Source organism: Pleurodeles waltl, chromosome 5 (genome assembly GCF_031143425.1).
Source record: "Pleurodeles waltl isolate 20211129_DDA chromosome 5, aPleWal1.hap1.20221129, whole genome shotgun sequence".
In the NCBI taxonomy this organism is placed as follows: domain Eukaryota; kingdom Metazoa; phylum Chordata; class Amphibia; order Caudata; family Salamandridae; genus Pleurodeles; species Pleurodeles waltl.
Genome location: NC_090444.1, coordinates 1,488,117,266 through 1,488,142,719, shown reverse-complemented (window position 1 = coordinate 1,488,142,719; position 25,454 = coordinate 1,488,117,266). Strand labels below are relative to the sequence as shown.

The window sequence follows — 25,454 nt, the reverse complement described above, 5'->3', positions numbered from 1 at the left end:
GATACTTTAAGAATTCGTCCTTTATTCGTCTCGAGAAGCCCTGGCCTAGGTATGACTGTGGTGTCAAAGAAGTGTATGTGTGCAAAGTCATCCATGCATGAGACCTCCGTGAGAAGGCTGCTTTGTCCTCCAGTAGTGACTGAAGCCTAAGTGATTTCCCAGCTACTTTCTTGGAGGCACTGTGCGGGATTGGGGTCCTCCATAGATCGGAGAGCCCGGTCTTCTTAAGTGAAACATCTAAGTGGATTCTGAACGGGGAGGTGTTCTTGCGTTCAAGCTCTTGCCACATATGGTAGTTAAGAGTGCCCAGTGAGGCACCGCAGGCTTTGCTCCAGAAGTTTATGTAGGCAACGCGTTGAGCAAGGGATTGGTTCAGCAGACCAAACTCCAATCTCAGTTGGGCAGGGGAGGTGAATCTGGGGATGTTAAAGATCGTCCGGTAAACTTTGCTAACTGCGTGGCTTAAGATATCAGAATCCCTGCCTCTTTCCACTTCACTCCTGTATGTTATTGTTATACAGTTAAGTAAGATTAAGTATAATGGTGGCTGAATAAGACCGGCGCACACAAACAAGTGTTGACAATAATAACAGTCCAGATTATAGTGTCAGAGACAAAGCCATGTGCTCCACGGTGAGAAAAGTCACCAAAAGTATCCTCAAAATGAGCAATGTCCATACAGAAAACAGATGTTCTCCGACCACTCCACAGGAAACATCTCTTACCTACAATTAAGTGCCTAAAATCTGTTTAGGTTACAATAAGTACTCCAAATGATTATAATATTTCAGTACACAAATATACTAATCTTCCTTAAAATCAAAGGCCATGAACCACTAAATAAATATTTTAATGATTTATATCGATTATGATTAACATACTGAATCTAGATAAGACCCACAATCTAATTCATTGTCTATATCACCCATGTTACTCTCGCCGACTCCTAAATTGCTCTATGCTCTGTTTTTATGCTTTTTTAACAACTGCATGAAACTTATAGATTGAGTTGTCCTACCATCACAGTGAACATAGTACTGCAACTATCCCTGGATGGTACCAATGCCTTTTTTTTTAGTAATCGTCTTGGTCTTCTGTTCTACACCAACAACCTCCTCATTCTGCCATGATCCGCATCTCTACCCTCTCTTAAGTATCCCAACCAATCCTCTCCCATCCCTTCATTACAATTGCTTCTTGAAGTCCACGACTGAAGGCCTGACCGGAAAGAGTGCAGCTCTGCAGGATACTTTACACACACAAGAGTGCACGGGCATGGCGTACACAGCACCCTTACCACTCTGCCCTTTTCTTACGTGAAAGGGTAGGTAGCGTGCTGTCTGGATTATACAAGATTTACGTAATAACCTGTAACTTCATTATATTGAATGCTATGTGGTGCATATTTCTGAAAGTGTGAAACTCGTGTTGTTTTCTCTACTGTACCACACAGGCGAGCCCAAACACCCCACACAACTTAGGGTACAAAATCTCATACATCCACTGATGCACAATTATGCTTAATCACCTACAGTGAGAATAGTACCACGTTAAAGGTGGTCAGCAAGACCTCCCTGAACCCACATATGAACACACGCACCAAGAGTACACATTAGACTCCACTTCTGGTATCATCATACCTATAACACAGCTCTTAAACAAATGCTGGCAAAGCATTTGCAACATCTATAGTACATCCACACCACTGTGTATTCACATCGTGCACTACACTAACAGCACACATTAGGCACAGCCCCTGGTATGGCTGGCTAATCTCTTGTCACCTAAACAGTGCACATATATCCTTTCACCAACCATCCAAGGGTGTTAATTTACATATAGCACACCCATAAGCAAACAACATCGCATCTGAGCAAGATCATGAAAACAATGAATGATAGCAGCAAGTAACAATCCTTCTAAAGTAGATGTCTTTCTCCATTTCTAGCTATAAGTAAACAAATTAAACACTTTTGAAAAATCAAATCTCAACTGCAAACTATAAACCGACAGCTTTGTAATTTAATTGCATATTCCCTGACAATTCATGGGGGTGTAACGAAATACACAAAACGAGTAGATTTTCTTAGATCACGGGAAATTTAGATTTTTTTATTTCAACATTTATGTCTGTTCCTAATATGGTTTCCTCCATCGTGAAATATTTGGATTTTCGCTTCATGTTGATAAAGAAACAGACGCAACCAGCCAGGGAACAGCCTTGTGTTGCAGAGTGCCAAGGGCACGTGTTACAATCAAAGGAGTCAACATTATCAAATGCATGCCCTTGGTAGTAAAATGTTACCTTACACTGCCACCAAGTGGTTAGCCGTAGTTTTTGACACTGACGGCTTTCCTGCTTTTTTTTGTGGTTTTAGAAAGAGGAAGGTCAAACAGTTCAATGAAATGACTTCACCGACACCACTTCATAAAAATTTCCACAGTCCTTATGCTTTTAAGGGTTGTTCATAAGGGCAAGAGGTTACTCTCCCGGCACCCCAGGAAGACTTTTATTGTTAACGTTTCAAGGACGTGGTTGTCGTTTCCTTTACCATCACAGTATAACACGCTAGGAGGAAGGGACGCTGTTGTCGGAACTTTCATGTTTCGCAGTTTTATTACCCTTCTCGTCCTTAAGATACCAGAAGTGTAAAGTCTGACAGAGGAAATTTAACAGTGAATAAGAAAGACAGTTCGCGTAATTATGAGTAATTTGGCACAAAACTTCTACTGCAGGAGCACAGCAGGAACAACGAACGCGACCAGGAGAGGCTGCTGGTGTTAGTGTTGTATTTAGTGCTATCTATATTCTTCGTCCACAAAACATCCTCTGGTCCATTTTAGATGCGAGGTTGCTTTTTGGGTAAGTAGTGCCAAATGCTAGGTTAGGTTCCTCGCGTAGTTCTGTATAATCTCATATGTTTTTGCTTAATTAAAATACTGCAAATTACGCGAGTTACGCCCAATCCTACTCTTTAGAGACCTAACACTCAAAGACTAAAATACAGTATACTGTTTCTTCCTCAAAATGTTTAAAATAAAGCTACCTCTGAGTAGTGTTCGGGAACAGTCATTCCTGATTAGTTCTGGTTTACAGTCATCATAAATTTATGCTCCTCTCACAACCACAAAAGGTTCCGTTGCTGCACTTTAAAGGGTGGCGTCATGGTTGAAATGATGCATTACCTTCACCACCTCTTCTATTGCATGAGCCAGAAACCGTCTCATCACCACAATACCTTGTGCTGCTCGACTTGTGCTTTCACAGCTGTGCTGTCAGTCGGCGCCGTTTCCCAAGACGCCATTGTTTCCTCCATCTGCTTCAACCACTGCATCATGGAGCTCATGTCTTCTTGAACCCGCTCAGCCTCAGACAGCCTGTTCTGCAGCTCAGACACCTTCTTGTTCAGCATGACCCCCAGGTCATCATAGGAGCCGGTGACTTCGGACATGTCCTGCTGAATAGCTGTCAGCTCTGAAAATACAACAGAACACATTTACATATGTGAAGTCCACGACACTGCTACAGGGCATGTTGCATAGTTGCAGTCTACTTTGCATAGGAAAATGAGGGAAGGGAGGGGCAAACGCAGTGCTTAATTTGTGCTTGTTGTTTCTGGTGCTGAGCACCTGCACTTATTTTTGAGGGCGGCGCTTTTTCTTTTGCCACAAGCATTTGCTGCGAACTAAAGTCACATATGGGAAAGAGGGAGGAAAAGAAAAACGAAAAAGCGTCACAATGGGAGTAAGCAGAAAGCTGCAAGAATGAGCTGAGGGGGTGGGGAGTGGCTGTAAATGGATTGAAGAGGCCCGAGATGACTTCAGGATTACGCTGCCTCAGTATTCCGTGTTCCCACATTTGATTGCAGCAGCCCCAGTTTTAAGAGGAGGGCTTTGAGCACTGGCACGTTTTTATTTACAAATTAAGCACTGGGCAAAGGTATAAACATACGTGAAAGAGTCTCTGAACTCTGTTGCCTGGGAGGCTTATCCATCACAACACTATGGCCCGCTTCTGGGCTTGTTAGAATCCAGGTGCTTTTTATCACTCCAGCTAAATATAGACTGCAGTAGGTTATTCTTGAGAAATAAAATACAGATTTCCGAGTTTACCGATTAGCCTGCTATTTAATGAAGGGTGATATATTTCATACACCCAGTCATTACCATATGTAGTAAATACCACACAACTTGGAAACAGGTTTACTTAGGGGGTCGGAAAATTCCATAATATTTTGGTAAATATTTGGTGACTACAACACAGAACTGGGCACTTCTCCACTACCCTAGGTAATATCCAGTCTGTTTTTCCTAACTACACACTCACTAGTAGCTTTTATAATGATTCTAAGTGCTCCTAATCTTGACCAAAAAGGAGCAGAGGAATAGGTTCCAAAAGTGACTGCCCAAGAGCACACAATTTGGCCAAATGGAAGCCTGTGAATAAAAATGTATTTCATTATTCCTATTTTCCAACTAGTGCACTAGCCGAAAAGTGGATAGGCAGGTATTCTGTTAAATCAACTTGTAGAGCGCAGCGTATACCCGAAGGTTGTCTTGGCACTAGCTAAATAGCATAGTGATTCCTATCTGAAAAACAGCAATCTAGAATCAAGGTGGATTTACTTCTCATTATTGTTTTTACAGCTTTCTTAATGGCCAGCAGATTGGGGGAAGATTTGCTGGCAATTGGCATAGTATTCCAGGAAAGTGTAGCTCCCCTGAAAAAGCTTCTGCCACCCCAAGACATGCGCTTAAACTTGGGAACCATGACCAACCTTGCCAAAGTAGAGTGGAGGGTCCTAGCTGGAGTATACAATTGGAAGTTGTGTTTGACAAAATCTGTGCCAAAATGATTAGGCATCTTGTAAGCAAAACAGAGTACTTTAATGACAGGTCTCTATCTTATAGGGAGCCAGTGAAGTTGTTTAATGTGGCTGGAGAATGAAACAAAGTTTGGAAATTTCAGCAATAATCGAGCTGCAGCATTCTGCAGAATTTGTAGTTTGTTTAATATGTGCTGATGGGCATTAAGAATAATCTGTTAGAATAATCCAATTTGGCCATAACTAAAGAGGTCACCAATAGGTTTTGCAAGCGTTCAGGTATATAAGCAAGGATCTTTTTTTTTTTGACCCAAGAATAAGAAAGGCGGATGAGGTCACTACATTAACATGCTCAGTATAGTACAGTTTATTATCAATGAGGACTCCTAAATTTCGAGCCTTCGACACTGGTACTGAGAGTAAGCCCAACTCCTGTGGCCACCAGGAGGGGACCAGAAGGAAGTCTGGGATCCAAAACGCACCACCCCGGTCGTATTAGCTTTTAAACTCAAACAGTTTTTAATCATCCAGGTGTAGACTGACCACATACAATCGCAAAACCTGGACTCAGCCCTCGAGTCATTGTTGGCCAGAGAGACGACAATCTGAGTGTCATCTGCATAGGACATGATGGCAAAACCATGGGATTTCATCATGCCAGCAAGAGGGCTGATACAAACATTGAAGAGGGTGGGGCTCAGCAAGGATCCCCGTGGGAACCCGCACTGGAAAGAGAACAAAGGTGAAAAAAAACATTCAGATTTACCTGCAGCTTCCGCTCAGTGAGAAAAGAGTTCAGCAAACCCCAAGCTGCACTACTGATCCCAATTTTCACAAGGCGATCCATCAGCAGCCCATGGTTGACCGTATCAAAGGCCGCCAACAGATCTAATAAAATGAGAATACCTCTCCCACCTTTATCAAGTGACAATCTAATCTCCTCTGTTGTCTTGAGCAGTGCCACCTCAGTGATACGTCTACTGTGAAAACTGAAATGTGTATCGTCCAGGAGGTTATTGGAATTAAAGTTCATTATTTGTTTGTTGATGATTTTTTCAACAATGTTTGCCGGTAAGGGCAGACGGGATATAGGGCGATAATTGTTGGTGTTTTTTGGATCCAGATAAGGCTTTTTTATAAGGGGGTGTACGGAGGCTTTCTTCCAACTCTTGGAAAGTAGCCAGTCTTAAACATGAGATGGAATATATTGTGCAATAATGGAGCAATAGTCTTAGCAGCCACTCTAGCTACACTAAGTGGACAGGGTCTTTAGGAGACCCGGATTTCACACTGGTTAATAGGCCTATGATTTCCTCCTTAGAGGGCCAGGAGAACTGACTGAGATGCTGGTCAGTCTCAGAGCTTATTGTACTGCCAGCCTCAAAATTAGGTGTAGGCATTAAAGGTGAGAAATTATTATACATGGCTTCCACGTTTTGTTGCAAGGAAGTGGCCAAAGAGTTGCAGAACGCTTGATTGATGTTTAAACGAGTGTTGGATGGTAAAGTAGTTAATTGAATAACCATTTGGAATAACTCTTTGGTAGAATTGTTTGTAGTTTCAATTCTGTTTGTGAAATATGCAGCTTTCTCTTTAATAATAGTGGTTTTATAGTCTTTTAGACAGCTCTTGTACTTAATTTTTTCACCCTCATTGTAATTGGCTCCCCATCTTCTCTCTTGGCATTTACAGGTTTGTTTTAGAGCCCTGAGCTGATATGAGAACCAGGGGGCTGATGGGCTGCCCCTCTTTGTTGTTATCAATTTTACAGGCATCTGAGAAGTGGCAGCGGCATCAAGCCAATTTGTATAGTCAGAAACAGCTATATCGATATTATCCATAGCAGGACGTAGTGAGTCTATTAGTAATTTGTTAAATTGGTTAGGTTAGCTTTTGCTCCAAGTTCCCACAGGTATCACCCTAGGAGAGCCTCTGATCATGGACCTTGATATAGTAGCCTTAATATCAAATAAAATGGCCCTGTGATCCATCCTGGTCAAAGGAAGTGACCTGATGTTGCCCAATTCAGTATTATTTGTGAAGATACCATCTAAGGTGTGTCCTGCTGAGTGGGTGGGGCAAGGCCAAGGGGTTACCCTTCCCTGGGTAATGGCCAGCTTTAGAATACATTGTGTATTTTCAGGATATTTCCTTGAGTGCAGTGGCAGTAAGTGGTAACTGGGCAGAATGCCTGGTAGATATTGGTATTTACCCTTGGTGCTTCAGCGGTTAAAACTATTTCATTCCATTTCAATACCAGGGTTGTTTATTTTCTAAACTTGTCTCTCATAAGTAGTAATAGTGAATAGCCATGGCTTACTACAGGAGGTGATAACGGAATTCAAACCTAAATATGATATGACATAATAATCACAGTCAATAAGGTCAAGCTCTGATTGAGTTATGGGTTTTAAGATGACCTGGGTTAGAGGAACAGGATATAGAATGAACCCCCCAAAACCCCAATACTTTATGCAACTCACAGTCCCCCATCCACCTAAATGTCTTCCGATGTCTCCACATGCACACAGTGTCTTTGCATGCGCAAAGGGTCCCACAAATAACAATAGAAAGCTGTCCGCCTTAGTTAGGGGCAGAACCACCAAGAGAAGGTAAGGGCACTGGGAGAAAAGAGGTGCAGACCGAGCAAAAGTAAGTAATAGTCCAGGGGCAGAGCGGGGAAGGTATGGTAGCTATATAAGGGACAGAACCAATTAAAGAATGTAAAAGGCTTAGGGAAGAGTAAAAGGGAAAGGGGAGAAGTGGATGTATCAGAATAGAACTCGCAAGAAAATTTAACAGGCTTGGACTGAGAGGAGAGGAAGAGGTGGGTGTAAGATGATCATAATCAGCAAGAGAAGGGGAGAGAAAAAGGGCCAGATGTACGATCTTCAGTGTTTGTAATTTGTAATTTGCATTATTTTGTAACTCCCTCAAATATTTTACTGTTCTCTGCACAAATCTTAGAGCAATTCCTTTAAAGAGGAAGATTTTATTCTTGAGAGAAATGACACCTTGAAAAGATTACCTGCAAGAGAATATCCTTTAAAAATTCTATCAGAATCAGCCAAATGGGTGCCATCAATTTCCAGAGAAGCTCTTCTTAGTGATGCGAATCTGAAACATATCTCCAAGTGAACTAAGCGTGAAACTAAAGTGAGATTTACCACTAAGTTTTGTGCAAGAACAGCAAAATCTTTGGGCTACTCAAGAAACATTGGCCTATTTTATTGACAGACAAAGATTTGCGAGGTATTTTGAGTACAAGGCCTTTAATTAACTTTAGAAAGGCATTAACCTTGAAAAATATATTGAGCCTTATTGATACTGTCAGATTCTTACCTAAACGTACTGACAGTTGGTTAACCAAAAGAGAGGTTGGAAAATATAAATGCAATAATTGTGTAATCTGCCAATACATCCCTGATAAAGTCAAAACATAAGTTTTGTATTATTTGCAATACTCCTTTTTGTGTATACCTTTTGACTTGTTCATGCTGGAAGAAATACGTAGGATCTAACATTCAGTTACTCCAGGAGAGGATAAAAAAACATATTTACTCTAGTAAGCCCTTCTGGTGCGTCAGACTGCCGCAAGCCATCCGGCACCACATTGCTCATGTGCGTTGGATGGCCCCAAGCCGTCTGACCACATGGCACTTGAAATCCCTCTGGTGCAGGCACCAGAGGGATTTGTGTTAGAAAGAAACAGCCTCGAGAGATGGGGGAGAGCTTCCCCATTTTCCGAGGCTGTTTCTTCTGTTTCAGTGAAATATCGATCAGTGCCCATGGTGCCCTGACTTAATTTCATTGAAACTGAAAGTGCAATTACCCAATCGGCTCATATCATCTTCATTGCCTCAGTGTTCAGGGGACTTTCTCAGTGAAGGGCCAAAAACATGTTGATTGCTCTTTTGGACCCACATTGGTTCCCCCTTAGTTTTTCACTTTATACGTTTTTAGGCTGACTCTGCTTTGAGCACCGCACTGACACAAATTTCTTAGGGGATAAAAATGATACCTCACTTGTGTAGGCATCCAAAGAAGAGTCAGCCTAAAAACATATTTAAAAAAACTGCACTTGTCAACACGCTTAGGTGACCTCTTAATCTTTACTTGTTTTTGACCCTACCCTGTCACAGGCACTTGGCCCACCCATAAAAGTGAGTTATAATTTTTATTGGGAGGCCAAGGGGAACACTGGGTGGTAGGAAGTTTGTGTCGGAGCAGTGATCTTACACAAGAATGTGAGGAAAACTTGATTTTTTTAGTTAAATTTGAGGTTTGCAGGGAATTCCTTGGAAGAAAACTTTGCAGGATGAATGCAAGCCACATCTTCCTGAACTCCCCAGGTGTCTAGTTTTCAGAAACGTCTGGGTTTGGTAGGTTTCCCTAGATGGCTGCAAAGCCCGGGACAAAAAACGCTGGTTACCTCCTTGCAAAACCAGGTTGTTTTGTGATAATTTTGATGGGCTGTATGAAACAACTATGAATGCCTGAACCACGGATGCCTAAACAACGCAGTCAGAACCACAACCCCGTCGTTTCCATGCATGCTATTAGAAGAAATTTTGTTCTAAAAGCATGATTGGTAAATGAATATGCGTGGTAAACTGCACACTGCAGACCACCCCTGCCCTGCCTCTAACACCCAATACCCCAGCCGTGCAATCCACCCAGCACTTAAAACTGCCCTTTCGCCCCTGCCCTGAGCCCTAAAACTGAACTGCCCTGCCCTTAAAACTACCCCGCCCTACAACCCACCCACCCTACCCTTAAAACGACCCCTCCTCAAGCCCCACCCTGAGACCTAAAACCCTCCCCCTGCTAAAAATGACCCCGAACCCAGCTCCCCCAACCTCAGGCCCAAAAATGACCCCCACCCCAGAAAACTGTCCCTTCCCCTGCTGTCCTGAGCCCTTAAACTTGACCCCAGCCCTTAAAACTACCACACACACTCCCCGCCCTGAGCCAGAAAACACTGCCCCCAACAAACAAACTAATGTGACCCCCCCACCCTGAGCTCTAAAACCGCCCGCCCGTAAAAACTACCCCACCAAACCTGGCCCAAGCCCCACTTACCTACACCCAATCCTTTCTGTTCCTCTCTCTGCTCTCTACCCCCCTGCTTAAAACTACCCGACCCAGCCCTCTGCCCTCAGCCCAAAAACTGACCCCCAGCCCTGAACACTACCCCTTCCCCACTGCCCTGAGCCCTATAACCTGGACCCAGCTCTTAAAAATACCCCGACCACACTGAGCCCTGAACACTAAAACCCTGCCCACTATCAAAAAAATTACCCCGACCCCCTACCCACCCTGAGCCCTAAAACTGTCCCACCCCTAATATCTAGCCCCCAAACCTGGCCCCAGCCCCACTTACCTCTCCCGATCCTTCCTGTTCCTCTCTCCGCCATTTCCCATTTTTATGTCTCTACAATATGTTTTGGGCCGTTTCCTGTCGCAGGCACTAGGCCTACCCCCACAAGAGAGGTACCATTTTTATTGAGAGACTTGAGGTAATTCTGGGTGGAAGGACGTTTGTGGCTCCCCTCAGATTCTTTGCATCATTGAAATGTGAGGAAAATGTGTATTTTTAGACAAAATGAGGTATGGAAAGGATTCTGAGTGACAGAACTGAGTAAGAGCCCCATGTCATCCCATCCTGGATTCCCCTAGGTGTCTAGTTTCCAGACATGTATAGGTTTGCTAGGTTTCCCTAAGTGCCAGCTGAGCTAGAGCCCAAAGTCCACAGCTAGGCACTTTGCAAAAACATTTCAGTTTTCAGTGGAAAAATGTGATGAATACATGTTGTGTTGTGGGGCGTTTCCTGTCACAGGCACTAGGCTTACCCGCACAAGTGAGGTACCATTTTTATCTGGAGACTTGGGGGAATGCTGGGTAGAATGAAGTTTGTGGCTCCCATCAGATTCAAGAACTTTGCATCATCAAAATGTGAGGAAAATGTGTTTGTTTAGGCAAATGTTGAGGTTTGCAAAGGATTCTTGGTGACAGAATCTGGTGAGAACCCCACAAGTCACCCCATCCTGGATTCCTCTAGGTGTCTAGTGTTAAAAAATGTACAGCTTTGCTAGGTTTCCATAGGTGTCGGCTGAGTTAGAGCCCAAAATCCACTGTTAGGCACTTTGCAAAAAGCACGTCAGTTTTCAGTGGAAAAATGTGATGTATCAACGTTGCATTTTGGGGACTTTCCTGCTGCGGGCACTAGGCTTACCCCCACAAGTGAGGTACCATTTTAACGAGGGACGTGGGGGAACACAGAATAGCAGAACAAGTGTTATTACCAATTGTCTTTCTTTGCATTCGCTCCTTCCAAATGTAAAGCAGTATGTAAAAAAGAAATCATTTTGGGAAATGCCTTCTAATTCACATGCTAGTTTAGGTACCCCCAAATTAAGAGATATGCAAATAGCCACTGCATCTAAACTCCATACCTTATGCCCATTTCGGAAATACATAGGTGTCCTTCATACCTATTTTTCACTCTTTATATTTTACCAAATGAATTGCTGTATACTTGGTACACAATGAAAACCCATTGTAAGATGCAGCTCATTTATTGTCTCTGGGTACCTTGAGTTCTTGGTGAACCTACAAGCCCTATATATTCCGGCAACCAGAAGGGTCCAGCGGACACAACAGTATATTGCTTTTGCAAATCTGCCATAGCTCGAAAAAGTTACAGATGAAAACATAAACAGAAATGGCTTTTTTAAAACTCAATTTCAGTATTTTATTCATTTCAACTTTTACTTTCCTTAGAAAAACCTTGAAGGATCTACACAAATGACCCCTTGCTGAACTCAAAATTTTGTCTACTTTTCTAAAATGTATAGTTTTCCGGGATCCATCATTGGTTTCAAACCCATTTCTGTCACTGACTGGAAAGAGTCTGAAAGCACAAAAAGTAGGAACGATGAGGTATGTCCCAGTAAAATGCCAAAACTGTGTTGAAAACTTTGGTTTTCTTTATCTAGTCTGTCTGCTCCTGAAAGCTGGGAAGGTGGTGATTTTAGCACCACAAACCCTTTGATGATGCCATTTGCAGGAAAAAAACATATGCTTCCTTCTGTAGCTCTTTATTCCCATTTTTCATAAAAAAACCTAATTTTAGCTGTATTTTGGCTAATTTCTTAGTCCCCACCAGGGGAATCCACAAATGCTGGGTACCTTTAGAATCACCAAGCTGTTGGAAAAAAGGATGCAAATTTCGTGTGGATAGCTTATCTGGACTAAAAGTTATAGAGGCTTAAGCACAAACGATTCCAAACAGCCATCAAAAGGCTTAGCACGAGGTGGTGGAGGGGAGGCTTAGCAGTGAAGGGGTTAAGAGAATGGTTAGTAACTCACCTCTTAGCAAACACTTTGTTGAATTTCATTACATTGCAGATACCGTGAGGATTAGAATTATAGGAATTAAACTTCTTTTGGGTGAACTATTGATTATTGGTACTATATTTTTATTATTGATAGTTTATGTAAATGGCTTGGTAACCTTTTGGGATGTGATACTCTTTATTAAGACAAATATGTTTGATTTTTTAATTATATATGTCATCTCCCGGGGCATGGCCAAGATGCTGCTGAGGTAGAACACTTTGCACTGAGGATCCGATAAACTTTGGGCCCAACACTACTCATCCTCCATAATCTGATGCCTGACTCACTTAGTAAATTCTCTCTTACCTGCTTTTGGTGGTAGCAGACACTTGGGAACCACAGCGGTGCGTGAAGCAAGCCAAGGACACTCCAACACTGCCACTCAGCTGTGAACAGTCACGGGGACAAAGAAACAGAGTGGCCTGTTTTACTAAGAGTGAGCAGGGGAAGCCCAGCATCTGCAGAGTCGCCCGCAGAGGGCTTGGGAGGACTGCTCCATTGGGTAGGCAGCTCAGGGCTGAAGCGAGAAGACGCCGATGGCCAGTGAGTGTTGTGCTGGGAGAGCAGCCAGGCTGCACCCTTGTATCGCGGAGAGCCGCTGCACTGGGGATGGCTACCGGCGACAGTATGAGGCCTGGATTAACCGATACATGTTCACATGAACTCTGAAGCTGCTGACGGTCCGGAGCTGCGGGCTCCTATTTAATGAAGAAGAGGTCTTCATTGGTGCTTTCTAGAGGCCTCTGCCCTGACTTGGCTCCTGCTGTGACCTACAGCACTCAACTCATTGTCAGTGCTATTCTTGAACATTACAGCCTTCCTTGAATGGTGAATGCTTGTAGCCTCCTCCCCCATGCTGTTTGCTGCCTGCAGTTTTATGCTCTCGCTTATCACCATGGGCCCATTTATTAATAATAGCTTTCTCATATACTAATAGTGAGAATACTACATGAACCTGATTGGGCATGACTGATTCGGGGAGACTCCTGCAAACACCCCAAGTGCATTGGACTGGCTGATCTCTGAGACCCTTGAGCTTAACATTGCTGGCTCCCTGCTGGATCTAAGGGGGTGACCCTGAAAGGGTGTGATGACCGATCCTGCTGGGGAATGAGAATTCCCCCCACCCACCAAGTGCAGACCTCCATTTTGCTTCTAGGATCTTAGGCTTAACCTCTGCGCGTGGCTTAGCAACCTCTGTGCTGCTGTTTGCTGCTCTTTCTTAGCATCGCAGGGGTGCCTGATGGACCTCTGCGGCCCTCCAAGGACATCTTGGCGGTCCCTGTGAACTGGAACTCTCTAAGTGAGGACTAGCAACTGAGTAGTGACTTATGGATCTTGGTTCACCTGTGTTCAGTGCTCTGCCTGGTACTTTCAATCCAACACAAAGCTAGGGGCACCTTGTTTCTCTTTTGTTTCTCACCGAAAGGTGGTACAACACCCCTCATGTCATGGTGCACCCTAAAGCTACTAAACCTCTGCCTCAGAAGTCCATATTGGCTATGCTCTCCACCACCCCGCCAACTGTGAATTTGATGCAACAACTACAGAACACTTTGGAAAAACATACAACAATGTTTGACAAGGTTATACAGGCCATACAAGACTCAGAGACTGCAATGGAAATGCAGTTGGGTGCCATTCAGATTGAAACGGGTCTCCTACGGGCAGATCATGCGCGTAGACTGTGCAAATCTAAACTGGCATCAATTGGGCCTACTGTAGAGATCATCCAGGGTCAAATGAAGATTTTTCGAAGGGAGGTGCAAGAACTCACAGCGAGGGTGGAGGATGCAGAGGGACGCTCTAGGTGGAATAATATCCGCTTCCTGGGATTCCCCAAAGGGACGGAAGCCGAGCACAGGACTATTCCTTGAAGGATGGGTTACATCAATAGTACTTACAGCCAAAGTCCTGAACTTTTTCTATATCAAGAGGGCGCACAGGATCCCAGGACGCCCTCCCTCTCTGGTATCCCCTCCGTGCGCCATTATAACACACCTCCTCAATTACAGGGACAGAGACCTGTTGCTACAGTTGTTCAGAGTGAAGGGTCTGTGGACTTACAATGGCACTACAATCACATCGTATCATGAATACACAGCTGAAGTCCAGAAGAGGCGTAACACCTTCATGGCGATTAAGGCACAGCTCCGCATAAATGTAATACATAAATAAGATTCTGTCGCTTGAACAAATTACTTTGACTAGGAGCATTGACAGGGCTGCCATGTGTGTCAGTGAGAGTGTGGTCTTTAGGGATGCATGAAAAACTGTGTGTTTGAATGGGATGTATGTGTATGGGTGACTGAGAGCCTGTGTCGTATGTACTTGTGGGACTGGACATACCTTTCGCCATATGCGGCACCGTTACTTGTATAACACAAACATACAACCATTTTTTTAAATGGGAGGAGTTTAAAGTGCAAAAATTTTTGTAATGTGGAAAATTGTTCTGCACTTTAACTTTCTCCCATTTAAACATTCTCCCATCTAAACAATGACTGTAATTTTCAGTTATAAATATGGCACAGTGTTCTACTGGCCAATGGAGTGAGAGGCCTGCATTTTGTGAATGCAACACTTTGGAAAACAATTTGAGAAAATTAAAATAAAAATGAAAAGTTAACTTACTCACAAGGTAACTTTTCTTTTTAATTTTCTCAGACTTAAAAGCTTCAAGAAACATCATTTTGTTCTCACCTTCAATCCAGAGTTGACAAGGACTTTTATTCAGGAGTTAAATACCTAAGTGCTTCAGTTGTTAACCTCTGTGCTCCGGGTCATAAATCTGCCTCTAGCACTGCTCCTTATCAGACCCTGTTATCTGCAGCCTGAAGATAATGATGTCCCAGTTGCGGACACACTGATGCCACATTTTTAGGGTCCAGCCTGCGTTGCATGCGTATTGCAGCGAGAGGCTTTAGTTATTAGAAAAGGGCTCGGAGCCCTGTCGACGTCACGTCAGTGTGTCTGCTTGGTTTCATTGGTGGAAGGCATGCACACGTCATGCCTTTTCCGGTGGTTAGCCCTCCTCGAGCGCAGAGACCAAGTACAGAAAACATGCGAGGCTTGCTGTTTTCTGTCGGATCGTGGACTACTTTTTCTCTATTTTCCTAGGGCGATTTCACTTGGCAGAAGTCGAGCGCTTACACAGTTAATTTCACTTTTTTACATACATAAATGCACTTTTGCCGATAGATGAAAAGTCGGGTTAGGAGTTTACAACGCGATCAGCTCTAACATGAGCAAACGCGAGACCCGTTGCATCGCAAATGCTTGTTACATATGGTATGGACATGCCCCCGACTAGCGTATAACTGGACACAAATACTGGAACACACTTCTGCACTGATTGACATACAACTATTAGAGCCTGCATGTTGCAAATAGCAAATGTGGGAATATTAAGAATGATTTAGTTTTTGAGCTATAAATAGTTCTGAGTGAAAATAATTAATATAGAACGTATATTTTGACACTATGGAATTATCCCAGCAGACTGAAATAGGATTAGTCAACGATTGTGGACCAAATCTATTGTAGAGGTGATGAGTTCAGAGGTCCTTCTATTTATTTCGAAAAGAACATTTGAGCCTTGTGGGAGATACTATGTGGTTAGTGTAGTAAGATTATGACATTATAGATATGGTTGCAGAATTCAATTGGTTTGTTTCTAATAAATATATAATTTCTTTAGTTCTCTGGTTCATATTGATAAAGATTAGGTTTGATGACTCACATGGTCCTACTATTAATCCGTGCTCTTAATTTCTGCTCTAGAAGGTAGGCTGAACACAGAAAGAATTAAATATATAAAGATCTATTGCACGAATCACTACCTAAGATAATTACATCCAGTATCATATTTCAGCTGTATGTAAGGTGCCTGGGAAACTGAATTGATCAATCAATCAAGATTTATAAAGCGGTTCTAATCACCTGATAGGATATCCAGGCGCTTGCAGGTCCTAGAGGTTTATTCGAACAACCAGGTCTTGAGGGTCATTCATAATTCCAGAAGTGAGGTGATGGTCCGGAGGTGCGTGGAGAGGCTGTTCCAGGTTTTTGCTGCGATGTGAGAGAAGGAGCATCCTCCACATCTGCAGTAGATGCAGGGAGTATGGGCAAGTGAAAGGGAGGCAAAGCATAGTATTCTTGATGGTTGGTGAAACTTCAGGCGGTGGCTAATGTATGCAGGCCCTTGGTTGTGTAGAGCGGTTATGTAGAGCCTGGTGTGTGTGGGTCAGCAGTTTGAATTGACATCTCTTCTGTAAGAGGAGCCAGTGGAGCTGCCTCAGGTGGGGTGTGATGTGGGTTCGGCAGGGAAGGCCGAGAACGAGTCTTGCTGCGGCATTCTATATGGTCTGACGTCTCTTTAGGAGGTGTGCGGTGATTCCTATGTATAGGGAATTGCAGTAGTCCAGTTGGCTGGTGATGAAGGCCTGTATCACTGTACGTCTCGTGTGTAGGTGTAGCCACTTGAAGATCTCACATAGCATTTGCAAAGTCAGGTGGAGGAGACGGCATAGATCTGTGATTTCATGGTGAGCTTGTTGCCAATGATGATTCCGAGGTTCATGGCATGGTCGGAGGGAGTGGGTGCATAGGAAATTATGTTGAGACCGTGGTCTCACATAGTACACTTATCTTTCTCAAGAGAAGAAACTAGTGGAAAATGTCCTTTATTTGATTCATTACAGATTATTCTAATTGGGTGAGTGTATCTACATCTATCTTTTAGTCATGGGGATGTAGCCCTATGGATTGATCTTTAGATAAATATGAGGGTACCTATTGGATTTATGTATTATAGATGTGCCAAATGGTTTGTTTTCTTTAACAAAGAAGTAATTCCTTCAAAAATACACTTTCTCATTGGGTGAAGTGATTAAAATCAGTGTATATAGCTGAGAATGCATGACTGCAATATGATTTTTTTTTACAACTGTTATAGTACTGAATTGACTTTTTGGCTGCCCCTTTTCTCTTTCTGTATTTTGTCCTCTTTTCCTATTGGTTTATGTAAAATTAAGCTGTTAATTTAATGCATTATTTGTTTTCAGCCCTGAAGAAGTGGCATAACATGCAGTGAAGCACATGTTGGCTGCAAAATATCAAGCTATTATTTTAGAATACAATGATGTTTAGTTGGTTATTGACAATTGTCTGACTGTATATGTGAAAATATTTGCACTATGTTGGAAATCAAAGGAAAAACTGAAAGTAAAATGTTTTGCTTCTACTGTTTATGCACCCAACAAATTTAGTATAAGACTGTGACATTTTAAGCCAGATACAGCAACTGGCTTTGTTGTTGCGGCTGCACAGGGCCACTTTTATCTTTTTGCCCTGAGTTTAATCTCTATTTTATCCAGTTATCTTTACTCATACCATCCTTTGTTTTCTAGCAGTTGTCCAACATTGATGATGATTAATACTTCAAGGATGATCTGGGCCCTGCTTGAGAAAAGTTTCAGTCTTACATGATAGAATTTGTCTCTTGGCTGAAGGTTATTATACCTTATTTGCGCCTTCAGATAATTCAAATCACTGCTGTGTGCTTTGTCAGACATTTGTCAAACATTTTTCAGACATCTGTCCCTGCTTCATGGCCTGGTCCCAACTTTCCATGGCCTATTGATTTCCAGTCACCAAACTATCTAAATTCAAAGTGTTCTGTATTTGTCATTGTGCACTCCATATCACAAGTCCTGCCATTCTTCAGCATTGCATCAGTCATTGAAATTCTTACAGAACCCTATACTCTGATACAGCAAACATGCTGCTTCCTAAAAATAGGAGTGTATGTAGTGGAGGCAGATCTGTATCAATTGTGGCAGCAAAGCATTGGAACTCACTTGCTCCTGAACTCTATTGTAACTCGATTCTTCTGTTCTTCCAGAAAAAAATATTAAAACTTGACATTTTCCAGATTAGTACAGAATCCACTACTTCTTTATCTCTTAATGCAAGAAAACCTGTTTCTGTAGCAGTGCACTTTAAAAATTATTGTCATTCATTTCAGTAAGTAAAGATATGTGATCAAACTGCACCGTTTGCCACAGGCTTCCAAAATGTCTAGGGGACAGCACTTAAGTTGAGGAAGGCCAAACGTATTACACAAGTATTATGAAGCCCTTTTACAGTAAGACCAATGCAAGGGATCCACTGCATTTTATTAACTGTCAAAGAAACTAGAATAAGAGCCAGACATATCGCATCCTATTATGTAACTTTGTTGAATGTATATAAACATGGAACATTTATGATTTATTTTACTAACATTCCTTGACGGAGAACCATAAAGACCTTTAAAGTTTGTTAAACTCTGTTAAGCGAAGACCAGTGTTATTGGGTCGGCATGCTTTAAAATACACTAAAAGTCACATTATCCAAAAAACATGATTCTTCACATCATGCATGGGAACACAACAGAGATGGGACCCACCACCACCCCAAGTAATTTTGAAACAGACTTTGAATCTAGCTCAGTTGCCACTCCTCAAAGTGTTTGCCCCTAAAGTTTGGGCATAGTTGCATCCCTGCTGATCTGTTGCTCACTATGACCAAATTACACAAAACTCAAAACACTCAAAAGGGCCACTGTGCATTCTCAAGGATGAGCAAAGGTCTGCAACATCACTGCAGATAATTCTGAACCAACCTTTCTACTAATGTGCCCTAAAACTCTTAAGAGTGTAATTCTGTAGTGAAGGCATCTTAAAATAAGGTCATGGGCTGACATCCATCACAGTTGAACTCCATTCAGATTCTGAAGCATTTCATCACTCTTTGACCAAAGCAGCACTCCTTATCTTCATGATGGGGCTACTACATGCCTCAGCCATAGTAGACTGGAATGGTATTTTTGAATAGAGGTACCTCAACAGCTTGCAAGCATAACTAGCGGGTTTAGTGCCCTACAATTCTTGGACAATAGCTGGGGATTCATGGCCTTTCTGAGTCATAGCATTGTTAGGGAGGCTCAGAGTTCAGGCACTCACACTTTAGTAATGGGGGAGAAGCAGTCAAGCTTGCAGAACAGCAGTATCCCCAAATTACTCTATGGGACATGCATGCACATTACTCAGATCAAGAACAGCTCCATTTAAACTAAGTTCAAATAAATACAAGGGGAGGATAAATGGAAACAGGGAGTCTTTGATAAACTTCTAAACTACATGATACTGTTGGTTAGTGATTCCAGTAGAAGAGAACCGCGTGGTGTATGGTAATTTCTACTGTCATTGTCCTCCTTCTGACATAAACAGGTAGGATTCAGTATCCTTGGTTATCAGGGTGTTGCAAAACCTCACCTCGGCTTGTATTTAGGTAGGATATGAAAGTGAGTTCTTTCTGTCAAAAAAGGCTCAAGGCCATGCAGTTCTGCATCATGGAGTCCAATGGAGGGAGACACCTAGCTGGGGTGACTTCATCTCCTATAACTATCACCAAAAGGCTACCTTACATCATTGGGCCCCAAATCAGAGGCACTGCCTAGAAGTTGATTACAAGATAATTAAAACTCTACTTGTTAGGTTATGCGTATTGGTAAAGCACACTATCACCTGCAAGGCTTTCCTGATGCTGAGCATGTGTGTTCCTCGCCCTGAACGTGGTAGCTTGGTCAATTGAAAAGCCAGTTATTGACAAAACTTGATAGTGGAACAGGACGTTTTTTACTTTGCCTTCTCTTTTTTCTCCTCTCAGCCCAAAATGAAATAAAATTGCACAGTCACCCTTCCCTCAAGAAATGCATTCTATAAACAAGGCAATATGTCCCTGACATTCACTTAAGTCTCAAATCGCTTAAACAGAACAATTTACAGCAACCATGGAAATCAGAAAAAAGGGGTTGGCGTAACTTGGTATCATGGATGGAAATATGAACTGGAAATTGGGTTTACTGGCAATGCTCATTGTACCAATAGCATTGACTGTTGGTGATCTCATTGGCACAAGGGCATGTTTAGCTATCTCATTGCTCTAGCAGGACCCTGTATGTTCAAATATCCTTCAGTGCTAGGGTAAAGAGTTAGGAGTTTGCAGAAAAAACAGTATCCAAGTCTGTGCTAGGTATAATGCTGGTACCTTAAACACCCCACAATATGTGTGTGCATTGTGTTTGTCTTTCCCACAAGAATTCAAATGTGTATAGTTGCATACGTCAAATATACAAAAGATGATGGGAGGTAGTCTAAACAACTGGCAATGACTCTGTGTTGTAATCCAGGCCATTCTAGACAGATGCCCATCATATGCAAAGCACTACTGATCCTGCTCCTCATGGGAAAAGTCCACCCTGAACTGCCAGACGAGGTCCCTTTCACAAGGGAACGCAAGCAACGCCAGATAAGTGAAGGCCCTATTAGGGCTCATCAGTGAGGTATACCCTGAATCCAGTAGGACAGCAAACAAGACCTCTCAAGTTTGGCCATACTCTTGGCTATTTACGGTGTTACATCTAACAACCAAAAAGTGATGGGAAGAATGCTTGCAAGTAGCCTAAACCACTGCTAATCTCTCATGAGTAATTGCCAGTAGCTGAGAATAATTGTAGCAATCTATCATCACCTTTCTTTTTCTCAGTGTGATGCCATAAGTGAAATGGGGAATGCCCAGACCTGGGTCCCATGTGCACTGTGCCATAGGAGTCAAGCTACACACTACTGATGAGGCTAAACTGGGCTAAAGTAATCAGGGTTGGCTGTGTTCCTCTTCAGAGAAGACAAGGCCTTGACATTTGGGCTGGATTCTTCCTATTGGAGCAGGACCAAGGTTGTTTTTGATATGACTGGGTTGTGACAAAGGTGGCATGGCAGACTGCAGCCCAGAATAATTACCAGTAGCTTGGGTTAATTCAAGCCATCCACACATCACTTTTTAATTTTTTGCTACGGTTGTGCATACATAAAACTGTGCCAAAATAACAGAATCTTGCATCTAAGTTTGAGTAAGGTGGCATACTTTGGTGTAGAGATGTTCTTTCACCTGCAAAAGACTAGCTTCTATTGGATGAAAAATCACAGATAATTCAAGAATCATGAGTATGTGACTCTATATCACTGCCCCCAATGCAACCAACCAGGTTGAATGCAGATGCTTTAGAAACTCATATTTAATGTTATTATTTTATTTCCTATGTGAGTTTGTAAATGGCTTCTACTCACCCCATGGAGGTTAGTAGTGCTTTTGGGTATAAGCACGTAAAGGCAAGCAAATGTGTATGGAGGGGGTTGCAATATAGAACATAAGCATGATCCTAATGAATGGAAAAAAATGATCACCTGATAGGCAAGGAAAATGTAGGAAGATGCCCACTTCTGACAACCTCATGACAAAGCCTTGAGGAGAGCATAGATGAGGGAGATGCGGCCAGTCTTAGGCATCTAACTGGGCAGGAACACAGATCACATTGAGTTAGATTATTGTAAAGAGGATTATTCAAAAGAAGTGGGCTTTTCTGGATCTTCTGAATTTGAGGTAGTTATTTTCTAGCCTCATCTGTAGTAGTAGGTATTCCTCAAGAAGAAGCCCTAGCTGGGGAAAGACAGCCCAAAGAACCTCCTGCATCTAAACAGCAAAGTCGTCGGAAGCCTCCTCCACTAGTGTACAAGAGTCTTCAGGTCAGATGGTATGGGACAAAACAATTTCACAAGATAGCAATTGTGTTGTGTCAGCAGCATTTTACCTTTAACACACCTGTCAGGAACAGATAGCCCAAAGACGCTAATTCATGAATATATCTATCACACAAAAACGACATGAGTCCTCTGGACCATGAACAAGAGCTTTACCTTTATTAGTCAGGAACCATTTTGAGACAGCAGGCTTTTCTTCACCATTTGATACAACTCTTCCTATGAGTAAACAAAACAAAAAGCAAGCTCCAATTCAGGAAAGATGCTTCAGAAAAGGCATTTTTAAAGCAATGTTATTTTGCTCCTTAGAGTAAATAATAGCAGAATAAATAAATTAGCTCTGTTAAAAATATTTGAATATGTCATTATCCTGATATATTAAATGCAATCATTTTATCATTCTTAACTGTTTTCTTGAGGTAACATTGCTAAGTTGCAAAAAACTTTTAACACTTGGGCTGTTCTCAACTATCCCTTCAACATGTTCAAATTAGTTTGCAATGAGGCAGTGTTATGAACTCTCTTTTCTTACAGCCACTTCCTTAGACACATGCTCTCCTTCAATTTATCTGGTAAAAAGCCTGAGGTTTCTGGAAATGGTCTCTGAGGCCCTACACCCAACTGTAAAACAACACAGTGATTGGGGAAAAGGTGATAAGTAGTTAAGCAAAGGAACTTCTGTTCGTGTTTTTTGTGTTTATGAGAATTTTTGTCTGTAAAGTTTCCATGACATTCCATTGCGGAATAATCAGTGTCACTCACCTCACCAGAGACTCCTCACCAGAGACTCCCCTCAAAGCAAAATTACTTGTTTTTGCTTCTCTTCTAGGTTGGAAGAGCTGCATCTAAGTTAAATAGCAAAGGGTGAGCAATGATCCAGACATCAAAATGGGGTCCTTGGCTTACCTATGCCAAAACTGCATTTGTTTGTCTTTTCTGTTATTTATAGGGGTACCCCATATCTCTGCACCCCTCTTTTATTATTACTTAACCAACCAGCATCTCCCATGGCATGTGTGCCCACGGTAGGGTATATGGTGCATAACATCTGTTGGCGACATGACAGTGGCATTAAAACCACTCCCCATTCGGAAAGTAAGTAGTGCTTAACTTAATTGCATGTTATTGGTGCCAGGGCTGTACTTTACTATAAAAGTGCTCAGGGCAAAACCAAATTTGTTACCTCTTCTAATCCACCCTTTATTAGTGCCCCCGACGACCCTACCCTTCTGTCTTTTCTAAGCACAGTGTATAATAGCCATCACTGTGACACAACAATATGCTGCTTCTGTGCTATGCTTTCTGTTGGAGGAAGCAAAGCCAGGACACTCTACTGAGGGTAACTGTGTGATTTACAAATACCCTTAATTCATGAGTTAAACATTCATTGCCACTAACCTCAGAAGATCCCTAGCAGAGGATCCAGTGGAGCGATCATGGGAGAGTAAAAGGGCTTGCTGCTCTCGGGTGAGGGGAGGTATGGAAGATCTCTGCCCTTCTACCTTCACTGCTCCTAACCTTCGCTCCCCCCTCCTCTTCTTTCTGCTACTACTGATGATCATACTGGCAGCCCTTTTGAGTTCACGGACCAGGTGGCTGATTACTCAGCAGCCAAAAGCCGGTGAACACAGATTCCCCCTCCCCGTTCAAGTGAATACCTTTTCAGCGCATTGGAGGCGGCAGGAGGCGGTGACACTGTGTTTTAGGGCAGGAGCCCTTTAAATTAACTTCGCGCTCCCGCTGCCGCGGGAAGCGCATTGGAGGCGACAGGAGGCGGTGACACTGTGTTTTAGGGCAGGAGCCCTTTAAATTAACTTCGCGCTCCCACCGTCGCGGGAAGCGCATTGGAGGCGGCCAGAGGCGGTGATACTGTGTTTTAGGGCAGGAGACCTTTAAATTAACTTCGCGCTCCCGCCGTCGCGGGAAGCGCATTGGAGGCGCAGGAGGCGGTGACACTGTGTTTTAGGGCAGGAGCCCTTTAAATTAACTTCGCGCTCCCGCCGTCGCGGGAAGCGCATTGGAGGCGGTAGGAGGCGGTGACACTGTGTTTTAGGGCAGGAGCCCTTTAAATTAACTTTGCGCTCCCGCCGTCGCGGGAAGCGCATTGGAGGCGGCAGGAGGGGGTGACACTGTGTTTTAGGGCAGGCGCCCTTTAAATTAACTTCACACTCCCGCGGTCGCGGGACGCGTGCGGGCGGCGCCCGCGCAAAGCCCGGGCCAAGGGCAGGCCCGTCCTTCGCCCGTCAGCGACTGGAAGAGGCTGGGCTGGGCCACACTCCTTAATTTTTTGTTTTTGTGTTGTGCTGACCAGCGGTGCTGAGTAAGTCTTTTCCTTTTTTCTCTTCCCTATTCTCTATTTAGCATGGGAAAGTGTAAGGTTTGTTCTAGTCCTGACCCAGCTATAGTCAAATCCAAAAGCTCCAAATCCAATAGAGTAATGCAAATCCATTCCAACTGCGTCTCAAGAGAAATTGACAACTTAATTGAGGAAGTGGAATCCATCCTTAAGGAAAAAGAGGGCAATGCCCGTAAGAGACTGAAATCAGGATCTTTACTTCCATTTTTAACAACCGGTTCCACTAACCCTACTGATATACAGCCTCAGAAAACTTTAGCCCATGTTTCTGTCCCTCCCAGCTCGACTTGTCTGGCCAATTCTTCGCTTTCGCCTGGTATTGGTTCCAATTTGGATGTAATCCCTTCTGTCTCCATTCTCAATGGGATTCCATGTACAAATCGGTTCTCTGTTTTGGACCAACCAAAATTGGCGAGTGCTAAACAGCCTTTGCCTTCTGTGCCTTCTAAATCCATTTGTGATCCACCTAGCGATGATGTCTTAATACTGGTATCTAGTCTAAAGCGTGAAGTCGGGGAATTGAAGAGTCTTTTATTTGAGGTCCTTAAACTCCTTAAAAAATCTGACCTAACTCCTCAGTGCATCTCAAATCCAGTGCCAGCACAAGTTTCTCAGCCTTCGGTTCCTGTTGCCCCGCCAGTAGACTCTCCACTGCTACGGGAAACGGACAAGGGTCCCAGTTATAGACCTCATTATGGAAATCACTCGACCTTAGTTCTAGTGAATTCGTCATTCTCTCCTTTTAATCCGGGTCAATCTGCGGCCCATTTTATTCACGTGCCCAACCAAAATTGCATCAATATGTGTAATGTCCCTCAACTTTCACCTCATACGAGGGAAGACACTTCTTCTCTTATTAACTAGGTGTCATATTGGATTCGCCACACTAGGGGTTGTGGCTCTATCATCCACGCTGATATTGTTTTTGCTTCTCGTGTGCGAGGCCCTGGTGGGCGGGACATTATTAAAATTCATCTCGTCAGCCCCGCTTTAGTTAAGGGGATTTTGCAGATGGAAGCTCGTAACTTATCAAGAACAGACTCTGATATATTTTTTAGAGAAAGTTTGCCTGTTACGGGTCACAAGATTACATCCATCTAGAGTCAATCCAATTCTTCGAAATGCTTCTGTTTCAACTGTCCCCCCTGGCTCGTTGCCTTTTTCTGGCGATGGGGCTGCTCTGGTCTGCAACAATAAAGGTACTTTCACACGAGACCCCGTCACCCC

At 43.0% G+C, this 25,454-nt stretch overlaps 1 protein-coding gene across 9 annotated transcripts in view; it reads right to left on the bottom strand.

Moving 5' to 3' along the window:
* The window catches only part of DST (dystonin), a 1,789,835-nt gene that overhangs the window by 404,676 nt on the left and 1,359,705 nt on the right, over positions 1-25,454 (bottom strand). For all 9 annotated transcript variants that reach the window (XM_069235771.1, XM_069235778.1, XM_069235775.1 and 6 more), the window contains 2 exons: positions 22,028-22,090; positions 3,240-3,475 (listed from right to left, as the gene is read on the bottom strand). In XM_069235771.1, the coding sequence (XP_069091872.1) occupies positions 3,240-3,475; positions 22,028-22,090 (299 nt within the window). The remainder of the gene's footprint in view (positions 1-3,239; positions 3,476-22,027; positions 22,091-25,454) is intronic.